General features: G+C 42.5%; 1 protein-coding gene across 5 annotated transcripts; it reads right to left on the reverse strand.

The window, feature by feature from the left end:
- Nucleotides 1-2: 2 nt before the first annotated feature.
- med24 (mediator complex subunit 24) lies at nucleotides 3-14,872 on the reverse strand. Of its 5 annotated transcripts, none has more exons than XM_086196391.1 (26): nucleotides 14,735-14,837; nucleotides 14,359-14,489; nucleotides 14,170-14,252; nucleotides 14,049-14,087; nucleotides 13,820-13,893; nucleotides 11,800-12,023; nucleotides 11,470-11,581; nucleotides 10,905-11,055; nucleotides 10,272-10,385; nucleotides 9,707-9,760; nucleotides 9,499-9,581; nucleotides 9,305-9,391; nucleotides 9,020-9,119; nucleotides 8,668-8,810; nucleotides 8,392-8,429; nucleotides 8,234-8,316; nucleotides 7,892-8,070; nucleotides 7,344-7,443; nucleotides 6,859-7,034; nucleotides 6,479-6,743; nucleotides 5,466-5,647; nucleotides 5,289-5,382; nucleotides 4,646-4,745; nucleotides 3,876-3,956; nucleotides 2,313-2,461; nucleotides 3-645 (listed from the first exon to the last, which is right to left on the reverse strand). In XM_086196391.1, exons 1-26 carry the CDS (start codon nucleotides 14,758-14,760, stop codon nucleotides 529-531), a joined length of 2,985 nt encoding a protein of 994 aa, XP_086052517.1. In that variant the 5' UTR covers nucleotides 14,761-14,837; the 3' UTR covers nucleotides 3-528. The 5 variants fall into 5 exon arrangements, 4 of the variants coding, with proteins under 4 accessions (XP_086052517.1, XP_086052516.1, XP_086052518.1 ...); XM_086196390.1 differs by having other exon boundaries at nucleotides 4-645; nucleotides 9,020-9,131; XM_086196392.1 differs by having other exon boundaries at nucleotides 5-645; nucleotides 9,020-9,131; nucleotides 14,740-14,872.
- Between the last annotated feature and the right edge of the window lie 25 nt (nucleotides 14,873-14,897).

Here is a 14,897-nt window from a genome sequence, read left to right on the forward strand (position 1 = left end):
GACATTGATGAGTCATTCATGAAAAAGACTATATTCCTGAAATTCAAGTTTCCTTTCTGTATTAGAGAAACGCAAGGACTAAAGAAAGAGCCTTGAGTCATTTCTACAAGACTGACTTCCTTCAGGAAGTGTTGCAACCGCTGGATGACCATAAGCCTTCGTCACCCATTTCCCATGTCGGGTGTCATGTGGTCGCCTCGCTAACATGTGACAACGCACCTGACTCTCAGTATCTTTTGCCGATGAAAAAAAATTCTCTTACGCTATTCAATAATGTCAAGCAGAAACAGAAACAAAAAAAATTTATTTGAAAAAACCATCTAGATCAAGTTTGAAAGTATGAATGTAAAAAAAAAAAAAAAAAAAAAGACTGGAAAAAAAACTCCAGCAAAAGAGGCAGTGAGCGTATTTGCTCGGACGAAGGCCCAAGACCAAGCAGTCTGGAGAGATCCTGTTGGTGGCCTACACCCCACAGGGGGTGAACAAAGCTGATGGTGACATTTGCTGGGGTGGAGAGAAACCCACAGTTCACAAGGCAGAGATGGCTTTGGCAGCTACTCTCCGTCCCAGCGGGAGCGTCAAGTCTGTGATGGCCAAGACGACTTTAGGGTTCGCCAGGGCAGGCAGCTTCACCAGCTCGGAGACCTGGACCGGCACAAGAGAGAGGAAAAGAAAAAAATACCATCAATTATTATTATCATCATCATCATCATCATCATCATCATAACAAGTGGGACTGTGCTACACACCTGACGATGGAGGACAAACTGTTGATTCTGACTTTGTGATTCCCCACGTGGAGGTTTTCACTTCAACATGTAATTCATACATATTTTTGCCAAAGAATTGGTGAGAGATATTTTTTTGACCCCACCTTCTCCGAAATGTCTTTTTCGACATTACAATGAACAGAAATCCATTTGAATGCTTTGTATTTTAAATAAAACGAATGACGAGCTACGTTGTTGGATGCTACACAGACATGTCGACGTCGGTATGAACCAAAATAAAAAACTAAAAAAGGTTGTGTTGAAAAAAAAAAAACAATTTGAAAAAAATAGGATCCTTTAAATTATAAAAAAAAAAGATACATCCACAGAACTTGTGGAAAGTTGCTGAATGAAAGTCTAAATTTATTTTAAAAAAAAATATTGCAGTGGTGAAACAATTGTACATAACAATTACATTCCGGTGAGTTGCCTGGGAAAGAGTTGAGGATCTCCGTGAGTCGATGGCATGAAGACGTGATAGGACATGATGCTGTCGATGCTTCAAACACTTGCCGTTGCCAAGAGTTGGATGAACCAGAGAAATGGTTTAGAAACGCAAGACTTCATCCGTCTCAAATACTGCCATTACACAACAAAGGTCCAGCCTGGTGACCAGTAGATTAAATTAGGGCAGAAAGCGTGAGAGCGACACCTACTGACCGGAAGAAATTGCTGTCTGTTGCGTTTTACCTGAACTCAATTTCAATGACTTTTCCCCAAATTTCTTGTTTAATGTATTTCCCAAAAACCCTATGACTTTTCCAGGTTTTCTCAAGACGCCGGCCCTCATTTATTAACCGATGTTCAACGGGAAAATGGCGAGCGATCATTCCTGCGCAACTCTGGGCATTTCTTCAATATGTACGCGAGCTACAACCAGATCTCACATCAGGTCTGAGATTGCGTAAATGCATTTACCACTTGGGCTGACCTGGTAGAGTCGTAGGGTTGTTATGAGACGGTTCTGATGGTCATCCAAGAACACGCAGACGCATGTTCATTTAAAACTAGATGGTTAACGACCACAGCCGATGGTGACGGCAAGGTCACGGCTGCAGGAGGGTGGGGCGGAATCGTGTCCTCGCCGAGCAACTACACAGATTTAAATTCATAAACTGAAGACATGATTAACTCATGGCGGAGCTCCTGTGGCTCCTCCGTGCAGCCACGAGTCCATCCGATTATATAATGATCCATCAAATTTTAAAACTTCCACTGGCGTTTCAGTACTAACAGCAACAATCTTGACCGGCAGTGATTTCAATCAAAACCAGATGTCCCAGAAATGGGTTAGTGGTTCAGCTGATCAGGTGAATCATGTGATTCCGGTCATATGATGATTCCTACGCCCTTATCTGCGCTGGTTTCTACACTCGATCGATAAATGACGGCAATAATCTCCAAATATCCAGTAAACACCATTCGAAACACTGGACATGTCAGACAGAATTCCAAAGTATTTCCTTGCGGTATCCGATGCAATCACCACTCCCCTTCTTCTTCATTGCCACCTTTAAACTCCCTGATAAACTAATGACTCACCATTGTAAAGGGCATGAACTGCAGGATGCTACCACGACTCCCTTGCTCCAGACATTCCACGCACTCCTCCATGAAACTGTGTACAAACTGGGTGTGAGGCCCAGCCATCTTGGAGCCCAGAATGGATGAAATGAGTAGGAAAAGGTTGGCTGGGGAGAAGGAAACCGATAAATTGTAAAACTTGTCTGAAATACTGTGAAATGTAATTTTCAAGTGTCTGCTCTGGGCAAAGGACGTGTGTGTGGGAGGGCTCCATTTGCAGGCTTTCAGGCTATTGGACAAATCCGCTTTATTCATGAAAACCAAACTCTAACCATTATAAAGCAGGTGTGTTGTGCAGTAGGCGTGCCTTGTACTGTGCAACATGCTGCAGTAGCGTTGAACTTGCACAGAGAGAAGACAGGACGTTATCTTACTTATCAATGCATCCACATCAAATCAGTCCGTTGACTGAGCTGGAGGCTCGTCTAAAGCAAATAGAAACACGGATGTCCAACAATTTTCTGCTACTAAATTCTGGCAAACCTGAAGTTACTGTGCTGGGCTCAAAACACCTTCGGAACACCTCATCTAATGAGACAGGTATGGGTGGCATCACCCTGGCCTCCAGCACCTCTGTAAGGAACTTGGGAGTTCTCTTTGATCAGGATCTGTTCTTCAACTCTCATATAAAACAAAACACACACACACACACATGTATATATATACATATACATATATATACACATACATATATACATATACATATATACACACATACATATATACATATACATATATACACACATACATATATACATATATATATACATATATATACACATATATATACATATATAAATATATATACATATATATATACATATATACATATATAAATATATATACATATATATACACATATATACATATATAAATATATATACATATATATACACATATATATACATATATAAATATATATACATATATATACACATATATACACACATATATATACATATATACACACATATATACACACATATATATACATATATATACATATATATACACATATACACATATACATACATATATACATATATATACATATACATATATATATATATATATACACACACACACACACACACACACACACACACACACACACACACACACACACACACACACACACACAGTGTATATATTACATATACACATATAACTACACACACACACACACACACATCTATCTAAAATAAATAAAAGAAAACAAATCTCTTCTGCTTCCGTAGATGAACAAGCATTAAAGATCCTATGCTACAGCAGTTACAGGTAGTAGCTGCTCCTGTGAGCCTGACAGAGCCTCCTGCACACATAAAGTGAGAAGTGACGTGGAAGTTGATTTTTGCCAACGTGATCCAACATCTAATGGTTACATTTGTTAAGTAGGCAGGAATGGAGACATAGTGGAGGAATTCTCATTTCATAAGTCTCCACTGGTTGACCAATTGGTACAAGAGCCCTCTTGGTGTGTGTGTGTGTGTGTGTGTGTGTGCGCGGGCTCAGATGTCTCACCCAGGACACGGTTGAGAGGGTCCCTCATGTTGACAGTGTGGAGCTGGGAGGCCGAGAGGGAACTGCTCATTGATCGGTCTCCTGATTGACAATGTGTAACAAGTTGGTTTTTTTTGTTTGTTTTACAGTTATTTGAAAAAAGAAAACAAAAGCAACCTCAACGGGGAAGTAGGGGTTTTGACCTTTATATTAAGTAGCTGGCTGACAAAATGTGAAGTCCACTACAGGTTGTGAAAGTTTTGAAGGCTTCCTTAACGCCGTGGCTACCATTGTCTTCCTGTTCGAAAAATCAGACACTGGAGATGACGGAGGGATACGGATAGATCCATGAATACCGATGTGAATCCTTTTCAGCCGTCTAGTAAAAACATCTTCAACTGAATAAGCATTTTCTGCTCTTTTTCTGCAGGGTCTAAAACATCTGGTTTCTGTTAAATAGAGAATAGTAGCACATCATTTGTCCTCTTAGTCATGCAGTACCTTCCCCTGTCTAGAGATTTCAGCTTGTGGCTGGAGCTACAAGTGAACAATCATCTGACGTCTTGGTGTTAGTACAATATTCTCTTTCTTGCTGTTAGATGAAAAGAAAAGATTTATTTAAGATTATGACAGGGTAAAGGAAAATAATTCCTGACGATGGAAAATCTGTTTATATAAAGGAGCTTATCTGATTTAGCTAAGATGATTTACTGGAAGTTTGGAAGGATTACTGGCTGTAAGGCTTCAGAATAACATGTAGTTAAAAAACTAAAAATAACTTATAGACTCACCTGGACTGGAAAGTGCAACAGGCTCATCCTCGTTGGAGCTGAGGAGACGCATGAGCTTAGAGGGCTGAGTGTCATCCAGGGGAAAGAGGCTGCTGTAGTCCTGCAACCAACAATAGTTTAACACCGTTGTAGCCGACCCCTGATGCGCTGAGCCAGTCTAAAAGAACTAGAGGCAACAAAACGCTGACTGACCAGTCTCGAGTCACAGCAAAGAAATGGTGCGTTAGCTGGTGGCAATTTTCGGTGCATGCGTGAGTGAAAACCAGCAAGTGATTCTGTGTTTCGGGGAACCCAGAGGGACAGTAGGACTAGCAGACTATGATGCGGCTTTTGCTTACAATTTCCGTCTGTCCTGCTCACAACATAAGCTGGCTGCTTTTGTGACTGCTTCAAATTGAGACAGCGTGCTTTCTTTGAGCGCAGCTTTCGTTGTATGCTTTGATAAAAGAAAGACAACAACAACAACAACAAAAAACAAGGGTTTCGAGGCCCCACGTGGGCCACTAGCCAACTGTCAGTTTGTTGTGTCGGGAACTTTACGTCGTAGTACTCCAACACACAGTCAACATGTTGCAGCTGAGAGTGTGTGTTTTCATGAGGAACACAATTCCCTAATGACACACATGACCTGTGACTCATTTACCTCAATGTCTTCCCGCTGCCGCCGCCGTTGATGTGCTGAGAATGAGCCTTTGTGGTGGGAGGAGTAGGAGCTGAGCGCGCACCACACAGACAACCTGACGAATTATCAGGAGATCAGAATGATCCACAAAATGCCACAACCACTCCCAAGATCATATAGGTATTGAGCTTCTCTTACTTGGCCAGAGCTTTGCCGGGAGGGTCTGACAGGCTGTGCCAGTGGGCGGGGTTTGTGAGCAGGTCAGGCAGTATTGTCCCTAGCAAGGTGAGGGTGATCTGCTGGGTGTCCAGACAAAAGATACTGTACAGTAATTCCACCACTCGATTGGCCCACTCCCGCCGAGTCTCCTTCAGCAGCTCCTGAAATGATCCGACTGTTACCACACACACCTCTCAAACCATTCTAGCATCATCTGAAAATAAGCCCAGGGGGCGAGTTTGTCGTTTTCATTGGCAGCTCTCAGCTTACACTCTATCAATGCTAACACAAGGATGCTCCGACACATTCTTCAGGTATTTAGTTATAAAACACATTGTTTTGACCTGCCGATGAGTGTAGAGTCATTGGATTATTAAAAGGGTTGACATGTCAAGGCAAATAGCTCATGCTAAGAAATCAACCTACTTTTTTTTTTTTGTGCTACGAATGAACAGACAGATTCCCAAAATAAAGCATGTTAACGTTTATCATTAATGTTATCAAGGTTTTTAAATTTCTCTTTACAACTGTCCAAAAAGTACTAAAAATCATCACCCAGTAGTTTCCATTTGGTTCACCAGAATACAGTTAACTCGATCCTGTCCACGCTTCATGAATGTTGCTTGTTTCCCTTTTTTGTATTTATCAGTTTGTATGTTTGCTTGTTGTTGTTACTGTTTCCTTTTCCTTTTGCCTCCTTTTCTCTGGTCATAGATAAGAGTTGTTCGTTCACTCTCCTTAGAAGTTTATTCAACCCTGATTGAACTGTTGTTGATGACGAAACAGAAATTAAAAACCATACTAATATTTACAGACAAGTTGCTGCTTGAAGAATGCTACCTTTCAGTCCCAGGAGGGTTTTTGGCAGTTCTCCTTCACTTTATTTTTTTATTAAACTGTGTACAATATGTTTATGTATTTTTGTATGTGGAACATGAAATTTAAATAATAATAAAAAAAAGGTACCCCAATAATTTTCTTGGCCCCCCTACCTTGATTAAATTGTTCGTGAACCAGAAGACCCCCCCCATGTTGAGAAGACTCTCAAAGAGGTGCAGTGCTCGGCTGTCCACCCAGCCCTTGCGGAGCACCGCCTGGAACTGTGAGCTAAGCGCTGTGTGGATGGGTTCCTTGGCAGGCAGCAGGTTGCGGTAGGGGATCGGCTCCTGTCCCTCTACGGGGGGGCGCAAAGTGGCGGCCGTTTGTTGGAAGACATCAGCACACATGTGTTCCATGATGGAACTCATAATTATCACGCTGGGGAGAGTGTGAGAGGGAGGTGGAATTATTCTTCTGTGTCATAAGGGTGTGTTATTTAATTTTCTTGAAGAGTGTGTGTGTGTGTGTGTGTGTGTGTTATAGGTATTTGTACCGTTCACTGTAAAACTGCAGCGTGTTCTCTCCATACAAGGGGGTCACGAGTTGTCGGATCATGGTCTGGGGCTTCTCCCTCTCATCCCGCCCCAGCATCCTGACGTGAGCCACCAGCCAAGCCACCGCACAGATTGCCATACTGCACACTTTGCCCTTAATGTTGTCAGTTATCTTCTACACTCAGACAGAAAGAAGACCAAAAAAAGAAAGAGGAAGCGCGAGTGTTATGACAGGGATGTGGGTTCTAGTTAAGTGAAAAGTGGTAATAAAGCTCATCCTTCCACATTGCGTGATGTGAAAACCTGAATGAAAAAAGGAAATTATGAGAAATAGGCTAATTCTACAAATCTGTGATTTCATCGCTGTTGTAAGTTGTTACTCATCATTACTCATGACTTTCCAAAGAGGACTGCATACTGCGTGATCTGTCACATGACAAAAACGAGAGGTTGAAAAAAAGAGAGAGAGGAGAGTCAGACAGACCTGTACTGCCTCTACAGACAGCACGCCATTCTCCCAGGCATTGAGGACCTCCAAGATGGCCGCCGGAATGCTGAGGCAGATTTCGTGCCATTTCACCTGTCTGTCAGAGGAGATTAGAGTTTTAGGGAAGGGCCGATTACACCTAAATTGCTCAATCACCAAAAAGTAAAATCAAATCGAAACAAGAATAATCAAGAATATCAAATGCTACAAATTGTTTTGAATAAATATGAACAATTACACTGAAAAATGCATCTTCTTTTATTTTCTGTCCCTGTCCTTCTTATCGCACGTTACTTCAGTTTTAAAAACAGACCCAGGAAGTCTCAAACCAATGAGCTCTTTAGAGTGGAAAGCTTCATCTAATCAAAGATATTTCATCAACAACAACCAAACAGCAATATTTCTGTTCCAATCAAAGGTATCCCTGGTTTAATTATTTCCAATGTAGTGCATATATAGAGGTAGAGATCCACTTAAGAGGCCCTCAGATACATTGGGGATCCACGAGGACCTGCTCCTTCACCCGAAATCTGTCTGCTACGTACACAAGTTTCATCTCTGAGGAGTTGTTCAGCAGGGTCACCAGGCTCTCGACTTTGCCAGGCTCGGGTCTGAAGCAGGGGTGGTCTGGGTTCAGAGTCTTCCCCTCTTCAGGCATACATGTCTGCAGCCATGTTTCAAAGAAGGGTGTCTCCCCTGAAGGACTGGGATCTGACAGGATTACCTGGATAATACGTCACAGATCAAGACAATATCGCGGTCAGGGAGCAAAGATGAAGCAGAAACTGTTCGGTGATCAATATGCTGCACTGTCCAGACAACTTGTAGCCTTACACTGAGAGAGCATGCAGAGAACAAAAAACTGCAAGCATGACCCCCTTACTGACCTCAGAACCGTACGTTTGCACCACATGGCAGAGCATGAGGAAGGAGATGTCAAAGAGCAGGGCTCGGACTGATGCGGACTTGGCTGAGGGAGAGGAGGGAGTTAGTATCCTACTCAATAAACAAAGAGAAAAATCCCACACTGGAACCCATCACTCACATCCTTCTCCACTGATGTGCTTGGGAAACTCGTTAAGCCTATCAAAGAGAGTGAGGGGAAAAAATATATTTAGAAATCATCATGTTTAAGGAAAAAAACAAAAACTTCGAAGGCCAAATGGCTTTTAAGTGTGAAACACTAAACTTCCCCATTTGTCATACTTAAAAATATATTTTACTTGTTGGTAAGTTATTAACTCATGACTGTATATTACTGTATGACCAATTCCAGTGACCATCATGACGTTCATGTCAGTTTACCACTCTATTTACTCACTTAATGAACTTCCGGGCAAAGGATTTGAGCTTCCCAGTTGCTGCTGCGGCTGCCAGGAGGAGATCAAGACTCTTTCCTGACAACATGTGACCAAGGACCCCAAGAAGACCCTCGGGAGACTTGGAGTGGTCTGCATCTACTGTCTATTGTACAAGGAGGAAAGAGATATGTTGACTGTAAACTGAATGTAACGGTGTGATATAATTATCTCGTTAGAACGAGATCCTGTATACAAATATGCAATCAGTCTAATATTTCTCTTTTGGTATTTCGTCTGATTCTTATTACTTCTGATAAAACACATAAATAAACACCAGCACCGTATGACACTGAAAATATTTCAGGTTTCTACCTTGAGGATGTTGGTCACAGTGGGCTCAGCTCTTAGGATGAGACCGGGGTTGGGCTGGATATTGGCATTTTCTGCTGTTTTTAGCCTTGGGGCTGAATCCCTGTCCTCCGTCCTAAATCAAATGTGCAGGGGGGGAGGGGTTTGTGTGTGTGTGTGTGTGTGTGTGCATGCGCACGTGTGGGGACAGAGGAAAGAAAGGGAGGGGAGATTCGGAGGGTGTGATATTGTGTGAGTACAGTGAATAACAACCGATTGGTGATCGTTTTAAACAGGGGTGGCGTTTACCGTGTTGCCGTGAGGCTGGCTGAATTGGAGTCAGACAACAGGCCCAGCTTGTTACACTCCTGCAGCAGCATGCCCAGACAGTCACAGCTAGGTGGGGAGAGAACGATTACCCTCGATGATGCTGCCTCACGTGGCATTTTTACAGTGAGTTAAGACACGGAGGCGATGATTTAGAAAAATGCGAGTGCACATACTTGCATCTTTGATCAGCTTTGTCCAGCAGCGGTGTGAGTTTGAGCAAGTACTGGAACGCAACATTCACGTCCTCCATGAAATCCTGAAAGATTACATTTCCTTTGTTTTCAACGTCTTCATCAAATCGCGATTTAAAAAAAACCAAACAAAACACACAGTTTCTCCTCAGAGTCAGTAAGTTAAGTTCTCAGAGAGACATCATTTTACCTGTCCTTTGTCGCCCTGAGGATACTTCTTCAGTCGCAGAAGCACTTGTGGGATCTAAGAAAACCAAGAAAGAAATTTTAAGGGTTGCATCATGTTCAACAATGCCGTCTTCCTGTCAGTGTCACCCACGCTGTGGCTGACAGACGTGTTATCCTGATAACCATCAATCAGATATAAAACAGCTCCCTATATAACTGCAATAAATAATAAGGACGGTCCAATTAGGATTTTGGGGGCAGATCACCGATCATCGCAAGCATTAACCGGCAAAAAAGGCTGAGTGTAGATATCTTTCCTCTCACAAACACAATTGTCATCATACGGACAGAAATCATCTTGCTTATAGCTTCTAGACAGGACAGATCTAAGCTTTGAGAGCCATTATTGGCCAATTACGATGAGCATTCTTGTTTGATAGCTTTCAAAAGGCCTGTGTATATGGATCAAATTACAAGGTTAAATGGCAGATCAACAGACCAGCACTGATTTCTGTCAAAAATTCCCCCTCATTGATCAGAGACAGACAGAAGGACCCAGTCTGTCCTCACCCTGATCTCACGCTCACCTTGAGGAATGTAAAAGCTGTCCATTTGAGCTCCTCAGTGCCCTCTGGTGACTCTATGAGTCCGGTGAAACAGGCCTTCCAGATCTCCAGCACAAACAGTGGAGTGGGGATTTGCTGTGCAAGAAAAATGGGCGGTGTTGTTATAGCTGGTGAGCTGAGCAGGAAACTTTGCAAGAAATATGTGAGAGAAACCATTTGTTCAAGAAGCCAGCATGAGCACGAGTTATAATATGAGTTTAAAAGGAGATCTCATCCCTCTTTTTGAGTGTGTATTTCAAAGCATGACCAATGCCTATTTCTGTATTTGAACTTTGACCCACATTAAACAGTCTGTGTTAAATGAAGCCAGAACATTAAAGACCACCCAGTGTTTTTTTTTTTTTTGGGTCTATTTTTCTTTTACAGGTAATTTACATCACAGTCTACAATTTAAACTTCAGGTATGAAGGCTGTGTTTGGAGTATGGAACCTGTAGATGACATCCTCTTGAAGATGCGTTTAATTAACTCGAAAGTGCCACATACTGCCAATAAACTTGCTTATTTTGTCAACAATTATATGTGCTATTTTAAACTCTGAACATCTCTTCAATGTGCCAAAATTTTTTTTTAAAAAAATGTATAAAAGGTTTACCTGCATCCTCTTGATCATCATCAGCTGCTCCACCAGCGGCTGGGTCTCCCCTGTCAAGTTCATAGTCCCTTCGAGCATTATGAAGGCGTGAATCGATGGGAAGGAGGCGTGAAGCGGGGGGTCACACTGCATAGACAGCATCAGGGGGATACTGAGGATGGAGAAGAATGAGCAGAAGACAGATTGATTTTATCAGAATTACATTTCCATGTTGGGTGACCCAGTGGTGCAGGGGTTAGCACTGTCGCCTCATAGCAAGAAGGTTCCGGGTTCGAGCCCCGGCTCTAGCATGGGATCTTTCTGTGTGAAGTTTGCACGTTCTCCCTGTGCCTGCGTGGTTCTCTGGCTTCCTCCCACAGTCCGAAGAAGTGCAAGTTAGTTTAATTGGGGACTCTAAATTGACCGTAGGTGTGGCTGTGAGTGTGAATGCTACTTTGTCTGTATGTGTTGGCCCTGCAATGGACTGGTGACGGATAATCGGTATGGATGGATGGATGGGCATTTCCATGTTAAAACATCGTAGCATTGCGTGTGATTATCTAGGAATAAGGGGGGCATTCCTTACCCTTTTACCAACAGCAAGCCCTCCTCTAATTCAGTCCTCAAGGCTGGGCTAGACACACAGCTAAGGCCATCCGTCACTTTCAGCATCGCCTGCTCAACATTGATCCAGGAACCTTTGGAGGAATATGCAGCACAAACACATGAAAAACATGCATATTAACATTTGACAACAAATGAACATTTTTGACCTGGGCAGCATTGTAGTATGAAATCTACTCACATATAATATTCTAAATATTGAGCAAATTGTGCTTTAAAGCACAGAATCTTGCAGAGGATACTGAACTATATTAGAAAAGTGCACAATCCCATGTATGCATGAGTCCAACACCTTGGTCTTCCAGTCTGGCAATGTGGATCAGGGCTCGATTCTTGGTGCTGCTCAGAAGGCTGTGCAGCCTCTCACGACAGGCACTCAGACAGGCCTCTGTGCTGGTTGATAGGCCCAGTTCCCGCAGTCTGTCACAGTACCAGGCGCAGCCCTGCAGGAGCCACACCACAACCCCCAGCAGAGCACGACACAGTCCAATGCATTCCTCTGCTTTCCCGTGACAGCTGCAGAATCAGGGATGAAATTAATACATTACCAGGCCATAATGTTAGGCAAGGAATCCACGAGAAGAATAAGAGAAAGATATGAGCAGAGGAAATGATCAAAAACATGGCTTGAGTGCTTCAGGTTCAATGTAAAACTCTCTCTTCTCCTCGCAGACATTTACTAGGAGTGTTTTGGTCCAGCAACTGAAATGGAACAGACAAAAAAAACTGTCCCAAAGATCATGGCCCCGCATGGAGCTATCTTTGTTCAAATAAGAAATGTAAAGCTTTGCATTTGACAAGTCTAAAATATGAAATTAAAAAATTACAGGCTGCCCTTTGTCACCGGTTCTGTTAATAACTTTGATCGACAGAATTTCTAGGCACAGCTGGATGATGGAGGGGGTCGAGTTTGGTGGCAGGAGGATGTCGTCTCTGCTTTTTGCGGACACGTGGTCCTCTTGGCTCCATCAAGCCACAACCTCCAGCTCTTGCTGGGGCAGTTCGCAGCCGAGTGTGAAGCAGCTGGGATGAGAATCAGCACCTCCAAGTCTGAGGCCATGGTCTTCAGCCAGAAAAGTATAGCCTTCCCAGTCCAGGTCAGCGGGGAGGTCCTACCTCAGGTGGAGGAGTTTAAGTATCTTGGGATCTTGTTCACGAGTGAGGGTAGGATGGAGCGGGAGATTGATAGGCTGATTGGGGTGGAATGGCAGTGATGTGGGTGCTAAACCAGTCCGTTGTGGTGAAGAAGGAGCTTAGCCAAAAGGCGAAGCTCTCAATTTATCAGTCAATCTACGTTCCAACCCTCATCGATGGTCATGAACTCTGGATAATGACCAAAAGAACAAGATCGCAAATACAAGCGGCCGAAATGAGTTTCCTCCGCAGGGTGGCTGGGCTCTCCCTTGGAGACAGGGTGAGAACCTCAGCCATTCGGGAGGTGTTCAGAGTAGAGCCGCTGGTCCTCCATGTCAAGAGGATTCAGTTGAGGTGGTTCAGGCATCTGGTGAGGATGCCTCCTGGACAAACTCCTGAGGCACGTTCGACCAGGAGGAGGCCTCGGGTCCGACCCAGGACAAGAGGGATTATATCTCTTGGCTGGCCTGGGAATGCCTCGGGATTCCCCCGGAGGAGCTGGTGGAAGTGGCTGGTGAGAGGGTGGTCTGGGTTTCCCTGCTGAAGCTGCTGCCTCCACAAACTGGACCCAGATAAGCGGAGGAAAACGACGAAGCGACAAAATATTTACATATTTTTTCTGCTTATCTAACTTGAAGGTGGGCCTTCTTTAACTGCTGCTTTCTTTTTATTATATGTCATTGCCCATAATAATTAATTTGACTTTCTTTAAGGCAAAATTCATCATTTGGTTTCAATTGTTCCCATGTCATGTGACCTCAAGACTCCAAATCAGAACCAAATATTAATAGGAGACTGCAGATGTAGGACACGCCTGTTTATACTGCATTTTACTGCCTCTTACATTTTACATGAATATATTTAAAAAAAAAAACGATTTTATCTGGTATACAGCAAAATTCATCTTATTATTTTTTCCAATAAGCTGCATCTATCACTCACGGGTATAATAAATTTTTATCCAAGAAATTTGTAGATATTTGACACATTATTTGAATTATTTCATAATACATCATGAAGGGTGCTGTGCATGAAATGTAAAAAAAAAAAAAAAAATCCACAGATTTCCTCAAAGGTTCCAAGTTCAGATTTAGGACATGGGTGTTATTTGTAAAAAAACAAACAAACAAAAAAAAAAAGATGCATGAAACTTTTAAGTGAGGAAAAATGCGGTATACCTGAGCCGATGGCAGAACATGTCCATTATCTCCAACAGTGACTTGACACACAGCTCTCGAGAAAAATCGTCAAACTTTCAAAAGAAAAAAGCATGTTCATAAAAAGTTCTCACATCAGATAATTACGTAATATACATATATATATATATACATATATACACATATATATGTATATGTATATATATATGTATATGATATGATTATAATCATTTTCAAGCAAAAAAGTTACCTTGCTGATGGCTACGAGCACACTAGAATAAGATACCATCTAAGGAGAGAGGAGGAGTAACTGTAATTAGCATAAATTAACCAGATTTTTTTTTGTATAAAAAACTCTTTTCCGTTCTCACCTGTGAGCTTATGGCATATTTGAGGTAGGACAAAATAAGAGGGTTTGGAGAGGGACCGATCATCGCCTGTTCCATCAGGGCCTCTGGAGTAAACAAACGGTATGTGTGAGCCACAGTAGGATTCAAAAACGAAAAACCTGCTAGATCTTTCTAACGATTGCATGATAAATTAGCTTTGCTTGCTATTACCTGCTAGGTTTAGATAGTCCCATGTTGCTCCCTTTGGAAAGTTTTTCTTGATATTAATTGCCCACTGATAGTCACTCCAACGCTCCTTCCAAGCCTGCAGAATGGCTTGCTTCAAGTTGACCACCTTCATTCTAGTAAGAATCCAGAAAACACAATTATATTTCCAAGATTCAAACTATTTTCTACGCGCTACCGTTTGGTCTCTGTTCCTTTGCGCTTTGCTTTATTTTTGGTTTACCGGCTAACGTTAGCCGTTAGCTGACGATGTCGTTCTTTCATGACTCTAGGTTTGATAGGCTACATGCATGCAAAAATACAAAGACATAAGAAAGAAAGGAATTCCACCTGCATCTCATTTATTTAATTTAAAGCTTACCTTACCTTTTCTGTGGCGATGGGCATATAATTCCGAAGTCTTGGAGCAAGCGTCGCTCTCCCTGAAGCGGAGTGATACGTAATCACTGTGTGACCGATGACGGTCGAAACGTCATAACCGCGTCACTTCGCGCTTCATTGCTTCAAAATGTTTCAAGCGTTTC

This window comes from Aulostomus chinensis, chromosome 23 (assembly GCF_037954235.1).
Source record: "Aulostomus chinensis isolate RoL2024-O1b breed Wild chromosome 23, RoL_Achi_v1.0, whole genome shotgun sequence".
Taxonomy (NCBI): domain Eukaryota; kingdom Metazoa; phylum Chordata; class Actinopteri; order Syngnathiformes; family Aulostomidae; genus Aulostomus; species Aulostomus chinensis.

Bases quoted from the DNA above. Each gene is read 5' to 3' on its own strand.
- med24 (XM_086196390.1), bottom strand. From the start codon at position 14,760: ATGCCCATCGCCACAGAAAAGGTAAG. The intron at 8,071-8,233 runs GTCAGTAAGGGG...CGTATTATCCAG, and splicing joins TGCAAACGTACGGTTCTGAG to GTAATCCTGTCAGATCCCAG. The intron at 6,744-6,858 runs GTACAAATACCT...CACTCTCCCCAG, and splicing joins CTGCAGTTTTACAGTGAACG to CGTGATAATTATGAGTTCCA.